General features: G+C 41.7%; 1 protein-coding gene across 2 annotated transcripts in view; it reads left to right on the top strand.

The window, feature by feature from the left end:
- akap12b (A kinase (PRKA) anchor protein 12b) overlaps positions 1-18,148 on the top strand; it is a 39,518-nt gene that overhangs the window by 12,185 nt on the left and 9,185 nt on the right. Inside the window, exon 2 of one of the 2 annotated variants that reach the window (XM_056428735.1) lies at positions 5,577-5,652. In XM_056428735.1, the coding sequence (XP_056284710.1) occupies positions 5,577-5,652 (76 nt within the window). Of the gene's footprint in view, positions 1-5,576; positions 5,653-15,537; positions 15,760-18,148 lie in introns of those variants that run through there. The other variant, XM_056428736.1, reaches the window with a different exon arrangement.

Genomic DNA, 18,148 nt, shown 5'->3' on the forward strand with positions numbered 1-18,148 from the left:
TAAAATCAGCATTATACAGTTACGTTTCCACCGTGTGTGTTTGCATCTGCATTGTCAAAAAAACTGCGAATATAATGACCACATCGGCCAGATGGAGTGAATTTTTGACGGCTGTTTCCGCTTCATCGTTATTGTGCTCTGTGTTATGATTGACAGTGCAGCTCGTCCCGCGGTGAGCTGGAACATATTATCCTACTGTATCTGATAGCTGCTTATTCCTACAAAGGCTCTCAAATGTATTCAATCCACATATTTAAAGACTTTAAAACCATCTCAACAGTAACTAAAAGCAAGTTTCTTCTGTTTTATTTGAGTGGATCAGATTTAAACAAAGGTCAACAAAACACGTTTTGCATATTAGTTCCGCCTCTTCTCGCTGCCTTTCCCTATAGACAAGAGGCCTGAGCTTGAGATGTAATTTGCCAGCTGAGTCACCCTCTTCTTTTCCATTAACCCCCTCCTCCTGCGTTCTGTGTTTGGTTTAAGGCATATAAATCTCCTCCGCTAGGCTTTGTGGAGTGATTTAGGAGACAGCGGGTCGCCTCTCTCCTGGAGTGTAGAGGTTCAGCCAAGAAGTAGCCTAAATGAGGGACGCACATGAGAGAGACAAAGAATAAAAGATCAATTCAGGATGAAAGTAAAGCAGAAACAGTGGTAAAGTGAGAGAAAAGATTGCAGAAAAATATAAAAAGAGACAATCTAATCTTTCCTCCTGTGCTGATCCTGGAATTGCAGGTCATTGTCATTGTGGACAATCAGGATGGAAGGACTGTAGGATTGTAGGATTGTAGGTTTATCTGAAGGCTTTATTGCACAATGTGGATTGACTAATTCGGCTTTGAAGTTTTTTGGGAGGTTTGTTATTAAAGAGCACGAAAGATAATTTCACACACAGATTTCCCAAAGAGGTAGCAAGATATTATCAGTCTGTTTAAGTTTGAGAACGTTGACCAGCTCTTGATACTTATATCTCCCCGTCGAGAGATATCGTTTGTGAAATAACTTTGCTGTAGTGGGTGCAACGTCAGGATCAGAAAGTCACTATTTACATGCCTTTGCAACTGAGAGCAACAACAGATTATTCTGTTGCTACCTTAGCTGAGGCCAATGTAGGTTGAATCGGTAAAAAGTTAGTAACCCAGAACTTCCAGTACCTTCTGTGAAGCTAGCTATATGATTATTATTTAATATTCTTCTTAATATATACCATGAAAAGATTATAACCAACAATGGCCTTTTGCTTTCCCTGTCTGTGGCTCTGAGGCCTTTTGGTTTCTATTGAAGATCTTTGTCACAAATGTACGGATGTACATTTAAATCTTAAAACAACCACACTGTAATCGACAGTCAGCTGGACACTGTAGTTTTTAGTAAATGTTGCTTAAAAAAGGATTCAAATTGACTATTTTCAGTAGTGGATTAAAACACAAGTATTTGTGATTGACTCTACAGTCATCGTGACACAATGTGTCCTCCAGGCCATCAATGTGGCTCATTGATGTGTCTCTAGACAACAATGGAGCTCAGTGGCACAGAATAATGAGCTGAGTCAGGCTTTGGCAACACAGTAGGATCAATACATTGTTGGTTTTGATCTTTTATTAAGAAAATTATAGAACGTCACCACCTTCATTATTTGCCGTTGACAGCCATGAATTACGATTTAACCTTTGAACGTTTCTGTCTTTGTCCAGTTGGGCTTCACCTGTCTGCCACTCATTGTGACGAGACAAGCGGTGACACAGCAATTACCGTAAGTGTCACACAAGTCTGATGGCAGACAGATAACCCTAACCCTAATAGAAGTGTAAACACTCCAGTGAAAGAGGGAAGGAGGGAGATAAAACCATCCTTTGTGAGAATGTAGGCCTCCTGTGATAAATAAAGATGAGACCAGGAACAGGTTAAAAGAGAGGCAGGAGGGCGAGGTGTAAACAGATACCTGGCACTTCAGTGCTGCCTGTGAAGTGAATAATGAATACAATACATACACACACACACACACACACACATCCACGTATACAGAATGTACCTCCTGGAGGGAAGCCAGATATCTCTCATGTACTCCTCTCTCTCTACACGTGGAGAGTGATGCAACAACAGTTGCTCCTGAGTGCTTCAATGTTTTCCCGTGGGATAAATCAGATCACATTACATTGAAAACCACACAAAAAGATGTATTGTTTTCCTGCTGTTGTTGTGTTGAGCAGATGTTTTGTTTTGCGACCAGCAGGTCTAAGTCTGTCTTTAGGTCTTTGTGGCAAACCGTGTTGACCAGAAAAACGTCAAAAAATGCACAACTGGCAGTGAAACTTCAAAATATTCAGTCTGGGAACTCGCAAAAGGAATTCAGAGCATCTCAGTCAACGCAGCACTCATACCAACACATCCTTCACGTGCAATCTTTCCTCTATGGGTGGGATACGATCCTTTCTATAAGTATAAAGCTTCCTTCCTTACTTTATTAAATAAGAATTCTGAGTATTATCAGACTAGCAATGGATAGTTAAGAAATCCATCTGCGGTTCTGCCGATTGAAGCCAATGCGGGGGTGTCTTAAAACGTCCATTCTCTCTACGGGGCGACTGTGGCTCAGTGGTGAGCACGGCCGTCCTTCCAGAGAATCGGCGGTTCCATCCCCGGCTCCACTAGCCCACGTCGATGTGTTCTTGGGCAAGACTGCTAAACCCCAAAATTGCTCATCCGGTTGCAAAAATAAGTCTGATTGTATGGAAGTTTACTTCAGAGATGATTTATTCCCTCAGGGAACGTTGTACCCATTTGGTTTATGGTCTGATGTTCATTTAGTAAACGATGGTCCCATTTAGAGTAAATAAACAGAGTTTGCCTCAGGGTGGGCTAACTGTGATTGGCAGGTCTCCACATTCCAAATATGGTCACTTCCATTTAACAGTTGCAAAAAGCCGAGATGGCAAAGACCGTAATCGATGTAGGTGTCAGCTAAATCGCTGAACCCAAGGCTTCTTAACGGCAGACGACAAACCAATGGGTGGCGCGAAGATGACTACGTCCACTTCTTATACACAGTCTATGCCGTCGACAGAGAAGAGGAGCGAGTGCCACCACCACCAAATCTTTGAATCTTGTAGTCAAGTCCCGGCAAGTGACCTCACCTAAGACAATTTCACAGACTTGATGTGTCGAAGATTGGATGTAATTCCTGTGGATCCTGAGCTTCCTTAACTAAATAATGACCCAGGAGGCTCCTCAATCCTCATCTCTAAGCATTCTCCACCATTCGCTGTATTTAACCTGAGTCTTGCTGCGGGTGAGAAAATAGCAGCAGCATTTTTGACATCCAGAAGAAGGAGTGGCATTATGACAGGGTCAGAGGGGGCTTATGTAGTAACTTAGAGACAGAGCTTGTCAAAAGGGAACCATTTGGGGGAGGTGGGCTGACAGCAAAGAATGCTGGGAATGCCAGTCATGAGGTAGACGAGGGTTGGGCAGGGTTGATGCAGGCCCGGAGGTCAGCCGATGGCTCCCAAACCAAATCTGATTAGAGGTCCTGATGGCTTTAAAAGGACCAACATGACAGCACCGTGCTGCGCTGTGTGAAAACAATTAAACCAATGAGTTTTTTTTACTCGTCTGGCTTCAATTAGATTGCTTATACTTCTTGTAAATAATCAGGGGATTGTTTAACGAAAGCCATTTGCTTGGACTCCTGACATGCTGATCTCAAATAGAGGCAGCATCAAGTTTCACAAATAACTCACACTCGCAAATTGCAGACACATTTGCGAGTCCTACAGAGCTCTCGCATGCTCGTGCATGGGTTGCAAGTGTGGTGTTTCCTTTGATTGGTAAAATGTGTCGACAATTTAATGATCGTTTACATCTGCCTTTAAGCAGATGTAAACGATCTCATGCTGCAAAATTGGTGAAACAGTCCAGAACGATATATCGTGAGCTAACAGTGAGGTTCTGGAGCGCTTGGAAAGGATCACACTGGGCTGAAGGGCGTGGTTTGAAAGTCAATGTCTCTGACTACATCTACAACTGTGAAGAAAAGCAGAACTTAAACTGAATTTAAAATGTAGCTTTCTCCAAATCCCCCCAGCTCTCCACCTGATGACCGCCCCTCCCCCTTCATAAACCAGCGCTCACCTTCTTTCTCTTCTTTTCGTCCCTCCCAACCTGTCTCAGGCAGAGTCTCCTCTGTGGTGTCCTCTTTCACGGCTTTCCTAAAGTAGTTTGGGCTGATGGGAATGGAGCCCGAGTTGTCCATTAGTTAGATTAGCAGCTCTGTGGGGAGGCTCTGGTTCCCTCTCCCCTGGCCGGGACAGACAAAGCTCTGGCTTGCCTGCCATTGTCCGGCTGTCAGTCGGAGCTGGTCACTACCAGAAAAAGGACCCTGATCCCACTGATAAGATGCTGTGAGCCAGACACTGTGTTATTTACTTGTTAACACACCATTCCTATCATGGAAAATGACTGTGAAATTGTACCTTTTGATCATTATTTTTATAATTTTCCTTTTTGCAGGGACGTTGGTATATAACTCTATTGAAGGATTTCTGTGTAACTCTTCCTCAGAATTGTTGCATAGAAGAGATTTGTTTGAACAAAAGAATAATTATTTTTAACGAGGGGTTGTGAATGTGACCAATTATTTTAGGGAGGGGTTACACACATGTGAATGTATCTATTTCCGGTATTAACGTTTTGTTTTTGTCTGTTAAAGATTGATTTCCCCGCCTGCTAATGAAACTATTTATTTATTTATCGCCCCCGCTCTCTCTCTCCGTTTCCCATCTGCCATTCCACTCTTCATCTGTCCACCAAAAGGGACAAATGCCAAAAGTTGCAACTTTAAATAAATGGGATGCAAATCCATTTTAAGGATCAATAGCACTCTGGCATGCTACTGATCATAAAACATGATGGGTTGCTACGCTAGGCTAACTGCATGTGAGAGGTAGAAATCGTATTCTCATAAAATAAAGTCTCGTCAAAATACCAAACTTTTCCTGCAAAGGGAAGAAACAGATCAACAGAACAATTTGGATTATGTATGCAAATGCACCTTTTTCCTCTTTACCTTCGCATTGAAAATGCCGGAAGGTTATGTTTTGATCGCCGTGTATTTATTTATTTATTTGTATGCGTGTTATTCGCAAAACTCAAAAAGTATTGAACCGAATCGCATGAAATTTGGTGGGATGATTGTTTATTATCCGGGGACCAGTTGATTAGATTTTGGGATCGATCGGGTCAAAGGTCAAGGTCAAAGGTCATGAACAGGTCAAATCTTCTTGAATCACATGGAATTTGGTGGGATGATTGGTTATTATCCGGGGACCATTTGATTAGATTTTGGGATCAATCGGGTCAAAGGTCAAGGTCATGGAAAGGTCAACATCTTTTTTTTACCATAGCACGATACATTTTTGTCCAATTGGCATGCAACTAATGCCAAAATGTTCATAATTCAATGCCCAATCTTGTGATATGCGAAGGTATGCGCTCTACCGAGTGCCCGTTCTAGTTTTAAGTTTGTATTGAAAATATATTTTTAAGTGTCTCTTTTCTCTTCTCTCTGTCTTTTTCAGCCTTTAGAGAAAAATGGACAAATCTCCAGCATAACCAGTCTGAATGGACACTCAGAGGACAACACGCTGGCAGAAGGTGTGTGTGTATGTGTGTGTCTGTCAATACTGTTTATTTACAGTGTGAGACTTTGGGTGATATTCCTGTGGTTGGTGGGGTTAGGAATGTTTGTGTGTGTTTGTGTCTGGGAATTTGTACTGTTTCTTCAGCAGTGGCCAACGGTAAGCTTGTTTGTGTGGGGTCAGTTGTCAGTCTGTGTGTGTGCAGATTCTTGTCTGCAGTTGTCTTGATGGCTTTGCAAGTTTGACTTGATCCTCAACTAATCCCTTTGTCAACACATGGGGGACACCGACATGGGCTTCAGTACAGATGTAGAAAGATTTGGATTTTATCTGTGAGCGTCTACAGATGTATGACTTGTGTCTGAAGATGTAAGAAATATCTTGTTTTTGGTTTCTCTGAACCTCCTTTGGAAAGTGTCCTTGAAATATATCTTGTCATAGAGGCAATCGCCGAACCCATCGCCTTGATGACGGATAAGCCTTGAGATATTCCTGGGGCTCTGGTGTAGCCAGAAAATATCTTCCTATGCTCTGAACTGTTGTTTACACTCCAATTTGCAAGTAAAGATGCAAGACTGGAGTCGGAGTTTAGAGACAGTTTTCATTTTAAACCAACAGAAAGCTAATTCCTCATCAAACGATAGCCGGTGGCTTCCCAGACTGCATTTCGGTTCTGCCTCATTTGCTTTCTACACCGACTTTATACCTGTATTCAACCAAAGCCTGCTCGAACGTGATTGGTCGATACCTCTCAACTACAAACAGTAAACAGAACATACCAAAAAGATTCTGCATGTGGACGCAAAATCTGTTCGTAGAGATTATATTCCAAACTAATGAACAGCACACCTCATTTGTCTCTTGTTTAGTTGACCCGTCAAAAACTTTGTTGTTATAAAGTGGAAAAATTTACAGACGACTCTCTTTGGTCTTGTGGATGATGATGGACATTTTTAAATCAGTGAGCTGAGATAATCATAAACCAGTAATTAACAAAATTGAATAGTTTTCTGTGACTTGAATTAGCATGTGCACCAACCTGCTCTGTTACGTTTGTTTATTGTCTTTGACATTTCTATAGTGTCTATCTCAATCTGGGAGGGCTGTAGGGTCCTGTACACCCTCCCTAAATATTTAGCAGGCCGTGACCCGGGCACCAACAAAGCAACCTGCGCATTTCATAATATGTTATGGCCCAGGGGAAGGGGTAACCCTACACTACTTAAAACACAGAGATATGTCACATACCATTCCGTCAAATAAGCTATTAAATAAGCGATTTAATAAGCTATTTAATGAAGCGAATCTGTCCGTATGTAGAGAAACCTAATACCTTCCTCAGAGCAGAGATACAGAGCGTAGGAGTTGGTGTGGCATGTGGAGTAACGGAGAGTAATTTGATTGTTGAAATTGTTGCTTCTGTGGACATGTACTGTAAGATAATTAATAACGCGGAAAGGTATAGAACAGAAAAGAGGGGGTCAGGAATTCTTAGACACTAAAGGTTGCCGACCATTTGATTTCATGCACACAAAACCAAGTGCTATTGTCTTCAAGTCAATATTATCAAACCTTTTTTCTTCTTCTGAGTTGATAACGTGGCACCTCCTGATAACAGCTGATTGTGGATCTGCTGAGGTCTGTTTGGGTATGACACATACTCAGGACCCTGCTCAACCCGATGGAACTGGGAACCGAGTGGACCCTCGGAGTCTGAACTGACCTACGAATGAACCAGCCGGCTTATACTTCCCTCACCGAACCTGCTGCTCTCCCCAGCAGAAGGACTACAAACTGGAGATAAATAACAGAAAACAACTGAAGTCGTGAAAAGAATTTCAAGGCTCGAGATTAAATGAAAGCAAGGGAGTGAAAGGAAGGGAGATCCACTTTAGGGAAAGATAGTGAAGTGGAAGGTATGGAGGGGTTTTACATCCCAGCACTTCGCTACCTCTGTGCAGCCTGATAAAGACAGCAATGCATTGTGGGAGACAGGAAGAGAAGAGGAATCTCTCTGATAACAACGAAAAATAACAAAAGACAGGCTGCACATCAAAAGACCGACCATGAGTAAAAACACACACACGCACACACGTGCATGCACAGGCATACACAAACACACAACCATAATCTTGCTCTATCAGGTGTGTTTTCAATTTGAATGCAACCCGATGGTGAAACGCCACACCCAAACACATCACACACCAACTTGGATAACATGACGGTCTGGTTTTAAAGGGTCATATAGCAACGACACCTCACGCTCTTTCTTTAAAAAACAATACCTGTTGGTTTGATGCTTGTTTTTGATATTTAAATTGTATTTGAAGGAAGTAAAAGGTTCTGGAAACTCAGAATATCTGCAGACTTTATTGGGCATATTATTTGAAAAAAAGTTTAAATCCAGTTTATGCGAAAAGCAATCTGCAGGTATATATGTTGCAGTTAAAATATTTTACTCTATCATCTGTCATGGAATGTTTGATTGAATTGCAGAAAGTATTTGTTTAAAATGGTATCAAAGTGTGAAGAGTTCGGTTCTCCAGTGCGTCCGTCAGCAGTCGACCCCTTTTTGTAAATACAGACACTAGATCTGCTTTTTGTCAGTTTAGCATAAAAATGGTGAACAATTTGGTTCAGATGTTGTTTAAAAATAATTCTTTAAGTCTGTTTTTAACTCCTTGAGTGCCAGATGGGCTGAGAAAGCCCAGACAGGAGAGCTCAGGCTTAGGAATGCAGAGTTCACAGCGAGTTGTTAGACAGAGAGGAACTGAAATAAATATGACATAGAAGCAGAGTTTTGAGGGGAAATGTCTCTTTGCTCAAGCAAAGAGTAAGAGAAAGAAGGGTATAATAATAGAGAAGGATATAGAGAGAAAGCTGTTAACTCACAAATGATGTACACTACCGTTCAAAAGTTTGGGATCACTTAGAAATGGCTTTATTTTTCAAAGAAAAGCACTGTTTTTTCAATAAAGATAACATTAAATTAATCAGAAATACACTCTCTACATTGTTAATGTGGTAAATTAATATTCTAGGTGGAAACGTCTGGTTTCTAATGAAATATCTCCATAGGTGTATAGAGGCCCATTTCCAGCAACTATCACTCCAGTGTTCTAATGGTACATTGTGTTTGCTAATCGCCTTAGAAGACTAATGTCTGATTAGAAAACCCTTGTGCAATTATGTTAGCACAGCTGAAAACAGTTATGCTGGTGATATAAGCTATACAACTGGCCTTCCTTTGAGCTTGAAGCTTGAAGAACAAAATTAATACTTCAAATATTAATCATTATTTCTAACCTTGTCAATGTCTTGACTATATTTTATATTCATTTGATAAATAAATGTGTGATTTTTCATGGAAGACACAAAATTGTCTGGGTGATCCCAAACTTTTGAACGGTAGTGTATAACAAAGTGCATCATTCCTACTGTGAAATCAAAATGAGACATATGTCACTTCAGCTTTTGTCTTATCAGAAAATCATGTGTTATTAAAGAAACCATGTCATCTTCTCAGGCGGTCTCATTCGTAACAGCACACTTTGTTGTGTGCAGTTTTGCGTCCATGTAGATGTGTGTTTTGGGTTTCTGGTCTTAGGGGTGTGGGTGCATGAGATGCAGTGCGAGCCCAACGACTGACATCATAGCTGATGTAATTCACTGGCTGGAGCATTGGAGGCCCCTCCCAGATGGCCCACAGGCTTTAAGAGAGGACAGATGGAATTTTCTGGAAGGTTTGAGAGTGAGAGAGAATGCTGACTGGGATTGTGTGTTCTTGTGTTCACTGCAGTTAGTGTCTGTGTGCGGCAACGCTGGACATCCTTCATAGGTCAAATCCTGCTTTTCAGCTTGTTTTATCTTACTTAGGGGACCAGATGTGTGCGGTTCACTATATTAAATCAATTTATTAAATGTATTAATTAAAATGTGTGCACGGGTCAGTGTCAGATCTGTAAGTTGTTGGTTCAAAAGAAGAATAAAGAACATCTGTTGCTCGCTTTGCTTGCGCTTGAATGATTAATCAAACCCTCGGAGACAGAAAGTACATGCATTAGTTTACATTACTTTTTAAAATAAAACTTCTTTTTGTGAGTTTTGCAATGCTTTTCTGTCATATTATTATAAACTGAATTATTTTCGGCTTTTTTCAGTCAATGGACTGCTTTTGACATGTGCAAATCAATAATATTATTCAATGCAGACGTGTTAATCATTAAGCAAATCAAGTAGAAGGAGCTTCAATGTGTTGTACAATGTGTCAAATCGTACTGCAGCAGTCCAAGTGTGTCAAAGGGTCAAACAGATCCCAGGTGTGTCATGAATTGTCTCCGTCTCTGCTTTTGGTTACAGGTGTTAACTTTTACAAGTTGAACATATTGCAGGCTGAGTGCGTGTGCGTGTGTGCGTGTGTCCGGGATGGACTTACTCAGGCTCGTGGAATATTTGTTGCCAAAACATTCATCATGCCTGTGAAAGGGACCCCTCCCTTCACTTAAACTCTGTCGGGTCTCTGCCAATAAGGCGCTACAGTCATCATAACGCAATCCAGCCGCCTGGATTGTTCCTTTTGGATGTTTGCCCCTTTTACATTCCAACTGACACAACTCATTACAGGTCTCCTTTCGTCTGTGTCTTTCTCTATTGTAGACAAACAACTTGGGGGAATTATTTTTTCCTCGGTTTGTACTGTATTTGTGCAGAGGAGGCAGAGTTTTAGATTGGAGTGCTTAAAAGGCCCTCATGATTCATCATTGTCCAGTCAGTAGTTCAATTATGCTCATCAGGAAAGCATATTTTATTCAGTCTATTGTTATGAAGTGGCAGCTTGAAGGATACATTTCAGGGCAAGAGGGGACAGAAGAACTCTATTAGAAAGCTGTCATTTGTAAACTCTCTCAGCCTCTAAACTGATCAGACAGAAAGCCTTTTCCCCTCCTGCTCAAGCACAACGGGCAGCTCTTAGTGTTTCTGGTAAGAGAAGCAACCTCAATGACATTTTAGCTTTGTAAATCAAGCTTGAGTAAGTTCTGTCTGACCACAACATCGTCAGTTACCAGATCAGCTGATGGCAAGCTCATGAGAAATCTCATCTGTCATCTGATTGCATCCTCCGAAACACTGACGGCCAACCGTCCCAAATACTATTATATAGGTCTCTTTACCAAATATACAACTCCCCTCGACCTCAGCCTGCGTAAATGTTTGTCATGAATTTAACATTAATTCACTATGAGGCTAATACCATATATTAAGATATATATGTTTGAACAGATCCCTCCCACCAAAGATATTTGTACTGTTGATTCTGGTCTTACAAGATGAGCTTGCAGGTCTGTGAGGTTTAGCTCAGCGCTGCTTTGAGCTAAATGCTAACAACAGAATGCTAACATATATTCTAGGGAGTGCAGCCCTGTCGCAACCAAATCATCTAAGACGACTAAACTAAACTCACACGTGTTTGGAGTATTAAAAGTAGTGTCCCAGGTACAGAGGGCCTAACTTTACAGTAGCCTAATAAGGTCAAACTCATGGTAGACTACCACCAGGACTCTCAGACCCCGGGTCCCTCTCGTCTCCGCAGGCTCTCTCATCTTTCCCGGCATCATGGAACCTAATCTCCCTCCTCAAACCCTTACCTCCCCCAGGCACATGGTGGATTGAGAGAATGGACAAGGAATGTGAGTGACCCCCCCTTCTCCACCTCCTTTAACGGCCCATGTTACAGTGCAGAAAGTATCCATATAGGCTACTATAATAATTAGTTTAACCTTCGAACTAATGATCCAATATTCTTTAAAGTGCCAAGAACGTGTCAGTGAGGTGACGTTTTTCACTTGTCTGCTACTCCAGGGATCTTCATTCTTCCAGCCTGTCTTAAATTACCCACATTTGTTTCTAGAAAAGTCTTAAAACAACTAAAATTGTTGTGGAAACAAGTCTAATTCCTCAATTGGGTTATGTCCTATGACCTGTGATAGAGAAATATATATTTAAACACTGAGTTGAGATTAATTGACTTGTTAAAATAAACCATTTTTGAGTGTCGATTTAGCACACATTATTGGATCTCTGCCAAATCCTAAGCAGAGCCACACAAAGGACGAAGGTGAGGAAGATGGATAAGCAGCCAGGAAGAGCATGAAGGATAAGAGCAATTGTTCTCAAGAAGCACAGCTGGGGATGGATTGGGAACGAGGTGAGCCACTGTTTGGCCTATTTCTACTGTTTGATAAAAAGCTTCCCTCTGGACTACCTATGACCACACACAAACATTTGAAACGTTCATTTCTTTGCATCTCATGGAACCAGCAAGTTGACAAACTTATAATTCCTTTTTATTCAAGTCTTTGCTCTCACACTCGTTCATTTTCTACCACGGAAGGGACTTTTTTTTTAGATCTACATGTCCCTCATTTTCACAATTCAGTCTGTGCTGGAAGACTAGACCTTGCATAACAACAACTGGAATGCCAAATTGCTGTACAGATATTTTAGGAATGCAAGTATAACAGATGGTAAAACTTGCTAAACATAGCCCTCTGGCAGAAATGCTTCACACTTAAGTATAAAATACCAGTTTTTGTCGTTGGACTTAAAATGGACTGCCATGAAGACCATCAGTAGCAGAAGCTCACGTATTTGATCTCAAGTGCATTTCCAGTTGCGTGCAAGATGAGATTGATTTCATGGAGCCAACACCTTCTCCGTCAATGCTGAAAGCTGTAAACATGATTCTCCATTGTTTTCCAGCAAAACTAAACAAAAGATGGTCACGAAATTATCAAACTTGAGACGTCACATCTACAGTGTTCATCTCATCCCGCTACATCACATTATGTGCGGGAATAATGTCAGCGAGAAACAAGGCGGAAGGGTAGATGGACAGAGGAAACGGGAAAAAGGAAGAGGAAGCCGTGATGTCGAGAAATGACTGTTTCCTGCCCGACATTCTTATCCATCCCTCCGGCCAACACAAGGGGTGGGATGGGGCCTCAAGAGGAAAGAAGAGACAGAGGGGTGACTGGTGGAGAGGGAGAAGGATTAAAGACGACTGCAGTGTGGATTCTGGAGATAAAAATAAAGTTGTGAAAGGAGCAAAACGGAACACCGAACGGAGAAGAAAGGAGAGGAACTGAATGAAACTTCTCTCTGATCTCGGCCTGTTTCACACACCTACAGCCCTCATTTCCCTTTCCTCCAATTATTTCAACATCATCCGATCCAGTTCTTGGAAGAATAGGAGGCGTTTTTCTTCTTTGCTGTCCGATGATGTCATTTACTTCTTTACAGGTTGCAAAAAAGCCCCTCCGCCCAGCACCCAACCCCCCACTCGCCCGGCCATTGAAGACCCCTCTTCTAACATTCCTGAACTCAGACACGTTTTCAGATTTACTGAGATATGAAGGGCGTCACCGTCCCAGACATGGCGCTTTGTTATCCTGACTTAACTGAGGTTTAAATACAAATACACTCTCATTCATTGATTGATGTGATGGAAATATATTGAGATAAATGAGCTCTCATCGATTGAAAGAGAGCATGATGTCATTCCTTTTAGTAGCATCCAGGTTAAAAATCCACTCTGCCCGAAAGCATCATATGCCATTTATTTATTAGTTTGAGCTCTTAATTTAAGTTATATAATGTTTACATTGAGTGAAATAAGCAATTAACCATTTAAGTGATTTCTGTTGATCAGACCAAACAAGACATGTCCCAAAGGGCTCTGGGAACTTGTGATGGGCGTTTCATGAAACGATAGCTGCAGCCCTACTTGAATATTAAATGAAGTTATGCGGGTTTAAACTGTGGCTACAGATACGTTTGAAATGATCCTGGCCTGGTGGGTTTGTAAGGTCCAAGTGGTTAACCATATTAGAAAATGACATGTGGTTTATAGTTTTTAGTCAGCATAAAGACATATTGGTTGGCAGAATAAAGTCAGAGATGGTTATTACTCTCGTAGGATTGGTGGACAATAAATATTTGAAGGAAAATGCCAGCCTTGTCCTCTCACTCCATGTTGAACCTTATGGATGCCTTTCCCATAGAGCTCAGTGTAGCCTGAAGCTGTGCCTACATTAAAATAGTCTAGTATGTATGGCAGTCCAGGAATGTGACTAATGTGAGTGAGTCATATGAAGGAAGTTGGAAAAGAAAGAAAGATGTGGCCCAACCCAACAGTTACTCTCATCTCTGAATTCCTTTTGGTCTGACTCACTGTCCACTCAGCGTATAATACAGCAATGTCATATTGATCATTATGTAGTATAGTACACTTAGTGAAATACCATCCAGATGAGTCACTGCACTAACACAACGTCTCACTGATGTGTCAGAATCATATTCTAAGTAAATGACTGTGATCAAATGATGGACCCAGAGATTTCACTCATAACGTCCCGAGTAATGCTTGTCATGCTTCAATTATGTACTTGTCTCTTTGCAAAAGAAAAGCAGACGTTCATCCGTACTGTTATAAAGATTCACTTTATTATCCTCTGCAGCTTTACTCTGAACATATCATATTAGATCTGTAGCGGTTTTCTTTCTCTCCCCCCTCAACTCCTCAGTTCTCCTTCGTGGTGTCTAGTAAAGAAAGAAATGCAACAATTTGTTTAACCCCCATTGTTGTTACTGATTGTTTTTTAAGCTGTCGTGTTCACACCTAGAAAATGGAGAAAATATGAAGTTAAAGAGTTTCAGAAAATGTTGCAAAAGATCCTGTGCCTGCTGCTGGTTGTTCTGCCGACCCATCAATAATCTAACATCTGGAGCTGATACTTGCTTGATTATTGCAGCTATGCTTGTTATCAATACATTCGCTATGTATACTGTGGCCACATTTAAAAGTGTACACACTTTAGTTGAGGGGGCTTTCAGACGGCACTTGATTAGCACTGTTATCACCCGTTTGGGATCCTTCTGGATGGAATTCACACATTCCTCCGGGACAATGCTGAAGTGTGACATCTGATTATGCTGGTATTTACCTGAGGATTTAACTGCATTCCTTCTAGCCCCCCCCCCCCCCCCGCCCACCACCACCACCACCTCACACCCAACCCGAGACAAAAGCTGAATTAAATGTGTCTGCATTGGAGTAATTGAGAGGGGCCTATTAACATTCACAAGGGGCAGGCGGCAACTCAACGGCACCCCCGTGCATGTTGGGTTTAGGCCCTGGGTATGTACTTAACCTCATAAAGGGATATATTTGGAGAGTTTGGGAACTATACTGTGAAGTAACATTTACTCAATTTTAAATTTCAATTGAAATAATTTTGGATTGGGAACTCAGTCTTTTAAAAAAAAACACATTTTCAGATGTGAAAATTCACAATTACAAAGTAACATCCTGAAAGCCCGTCTGGTTTGCCTCTGTCAACATTCCTCCATGTCTAGTGACATGAGCCATGTGATACGGGGGAGAGCACGGTTGCCCCCGACAAAGGGGGAGTACAGGGAAGAGGGGTGTGGTTGGATACTTACGAATATTCTTCAGTTGGTGTTCCCAAAAAAAGTCTGTGAGAAACGGCCATTTGAGGAAACACATGGGTTTTAAGGCCAGGGAAGGAGACCGTAGCAACACTGTGCATGAGTTTGTGTGTATGAAATAGCGTGAGACAATAGTTTGGGATGCTTGACAAACGCTTCCGAGAAAAATCACATGATGAGCTCCAGTCATCGCGGCTGGACAGTGGGGTTTGAGGGGGGTTGAGAGGAGGAGGAGGAGGGGTAGGAGGAGGGGGGGGGGGGCTCATTCAGAACAGCTGAAGAAAGGAGAGGGAGGGGGGAGGAAGAGGGAGGTAGGGGTGGTCCTAACATGACATGTGTGTCTGTCAGTCTGTTGAAATGTGTGTGGATTCCTCTCCTCTGTTCATACTGGCTGAGAAGAGAGAGGGAGACACACAGCTCCTGCCCTCAGACTAACTAGAGAAGACGGAGCCGACAAGCAAATCGTATAGACTTAACTGAGTGCACAGAAGTGAAGGAAGACAGGAGAGAAATATATATTTTTAAATATCTAAACATTTTTTATCCTTTATTTTTGAAGTTTTTGAAGAAAGAATTTTTGGACTTTTACCAATGCTTGGGACAATAACACTAACGGGTAAGAAAAAACACTCAATATGGTCTCATTAATGAATTCTGTTTTTTTTAAGTAATGACTGCTTTACTGTGCTAATTTGATCTATTTAGTGGGAACTAGTCATTTATTCAGGATATGTCTGAAATTGAAAGCATTGGTTTCTCCTCACACAGATGAGTATAGCTGAGGGCATTGTTGTGCAGAGGGTGTGGTTAATTAGCATTGTGGTTTGTAGTTGACTGACTACCCAAATGTGTGAAGTATACTTCTACTACCACCAAACTCCTTGATGGGAAAATCATTTCATCAGGTGACAGCTGCCAGATAACAATATGAATACAATGATGCATTTATAGAAACATTTTGAAAGCCTGCTTTGAGCTCACATCTGAGCCAGCTCCCTGTGTACCATCATGTGAAGCATTTCATTAGAGAGTGGGATCCTAATTCCCAGTGGGGGTATTCAGCAGCTTAACCACAAAGGGGAGGGAGGAAAAAGAGCAGATGAAATTAATTGCATGCCAAGACCAATTCTTCTTAACTTCATACCTGGGACTGTTGGTTCGAATTAAAAAAGATCTGTAATGTTTTGCTTTGTTGTGACCTCAGGTTTTAGATTTTGCACATAAATGGAAAACCAAAGCTCTGATATAAAGATATATACACATGAATATTCTATTGAAGAGGGGATTTGCATGTCCTTGTTCTGTTCCTTCCTCAACTTCGACAGGTTAGACACGTTCTGTATTTACTATATTTTGCTGTGGGCTGATTCCCATTCAACCTTTACTTGATGTTAATGAGATAAATGGTGCTACAGTGGGTGTTGCTAGTGCTGTTGCTGTGTCGGGTCCTCCGGAGCCCCGCAGAGACTTTGACCACACCTTTGAGAGAGGGAGCACTGTGTCTGTTGGGGGAGGTGTGGGGAGTCTCCTTGCCCTCTTTTTAACTGACTTCTTTTGTTTAAAGGGCTTTCTGCTCCAGACTGATAATTACAACAACGATTTGCATATATTTGGCAAAGTTTGTAAATAGTGTCTTGAAACAATAGCTGCCATTCAGCTTCCCAGCTGCCCCTAACCAGCCCCCTCCCCCACCCCCAAACAACAGACCAACAAATACGAGTGCTGAAACAGCCCCAACAGAAACATCAACAACAGATCTGATCTCACTGGAGACTGGAGTTGATTTGTAATAGTTTTTCTTGGGCTGCGTCGATGCTATTAAACATGAGAGCATCGCCTCACCCCATTCTCACACTCATACACAAAGTGTGTGTCCAGCGGGGATGAGTATTTCAACTATGAATGTGTGTGTCAAAGATATGTAACACCCACTAAAGTGAGTACGGCTTTGGCCCAAGGGCAGAGACCCTACCCCCTCAGCGACATCCCTTCATCTCTGAACTGTCCCCTCCTCACCCCCTGTAGCCTCACCCCTCACACTCACATTCTTTCTGGTACAGTCGTTATTTAAAACGCCCACCCTCCTTCACCACACATGAGCCTTCCCTCACCACAAACCAAATCAATCCAGGGATGTTTAAAAAAAAACGTTGGCCAAAAACAAAGATCAAATAGGCGAGAGAGATGCCAGTAGTCTGTTAAATCAACATGGTCCCTGTTTTATTATCCATGTAGATACACATGGCCTCGTCTGGCTTTCTAACAGTTGGACCCCTCCTATACACACACACACATAGGCACACAGAGATGTCTTCATTCAAATGCTTCTTACTGCACGAGGACTTCATTGACTATAGCTTAGAGGAGCTGGTTGTATTATGTACACTAACAGGAATTTGCAGTTTTTGTATATTTGAGATAACATTATTTGTGTATGAGATGTTTCATATGCAAGAACATCTGGTGGTTGTTGTTCTTCTGGTTATACTTTGTTGCTTGACAAGTGTGTGATGAGACCCTTAAAATAACACCTATGTGAGAGATAGCCCACTGCTGTGTGACAATGTTGTATTTTGTAAATCACCCAGGCTTTTCCAAAATTTATGTTAACACTATTTTGGTAAAGTCAGCAAACTTCTACCAAGCTACAGCGTGTCTTGATAATAGAAAAGTGGACCACCCCCCTTCCTTTATTTTCAGAGGCCTGAGAGGGTTAGAATGCTATTGTGTTTGCATGAGTGTGAGTCTTGGGATGGGGGGTGGGTCCCCATCCAGCCTGCTGTTGTGGAATTTGGGTCAAGGAGATTGGGACTTTTTTATTTTAAGGAGGGGTCGGAGAGGCCTGTATTGTCCTCTGGCATTTAAATTCAGATTTAGAGCATCTGAAAATAATTTCCCCAAACACAGAGTGAGCAGCATAGCTCACATTCCACTCAAGTCAAATATATACAGGACTGTCTCAGAAAATTAGAATATTGTGATGAAGTTCTTTATTTTCTGTAATG

Source organism: Pseudoliparis swirei, chromosome 12 (assembly GCF_029220125.1).
Source record: "Pseudoliparis swirei isolate HS2019 ecotype Mariana Trench chromosome 12, NWPU_hadal_v1, whole genome shotgun sequence".
Taxonomy (NCBI): Eukaryota; Metazoa; Chordata; class Actinopteri; order Perciformes; family Liparidae; genus Pseudoliparis; species Pseudoliparis swirei.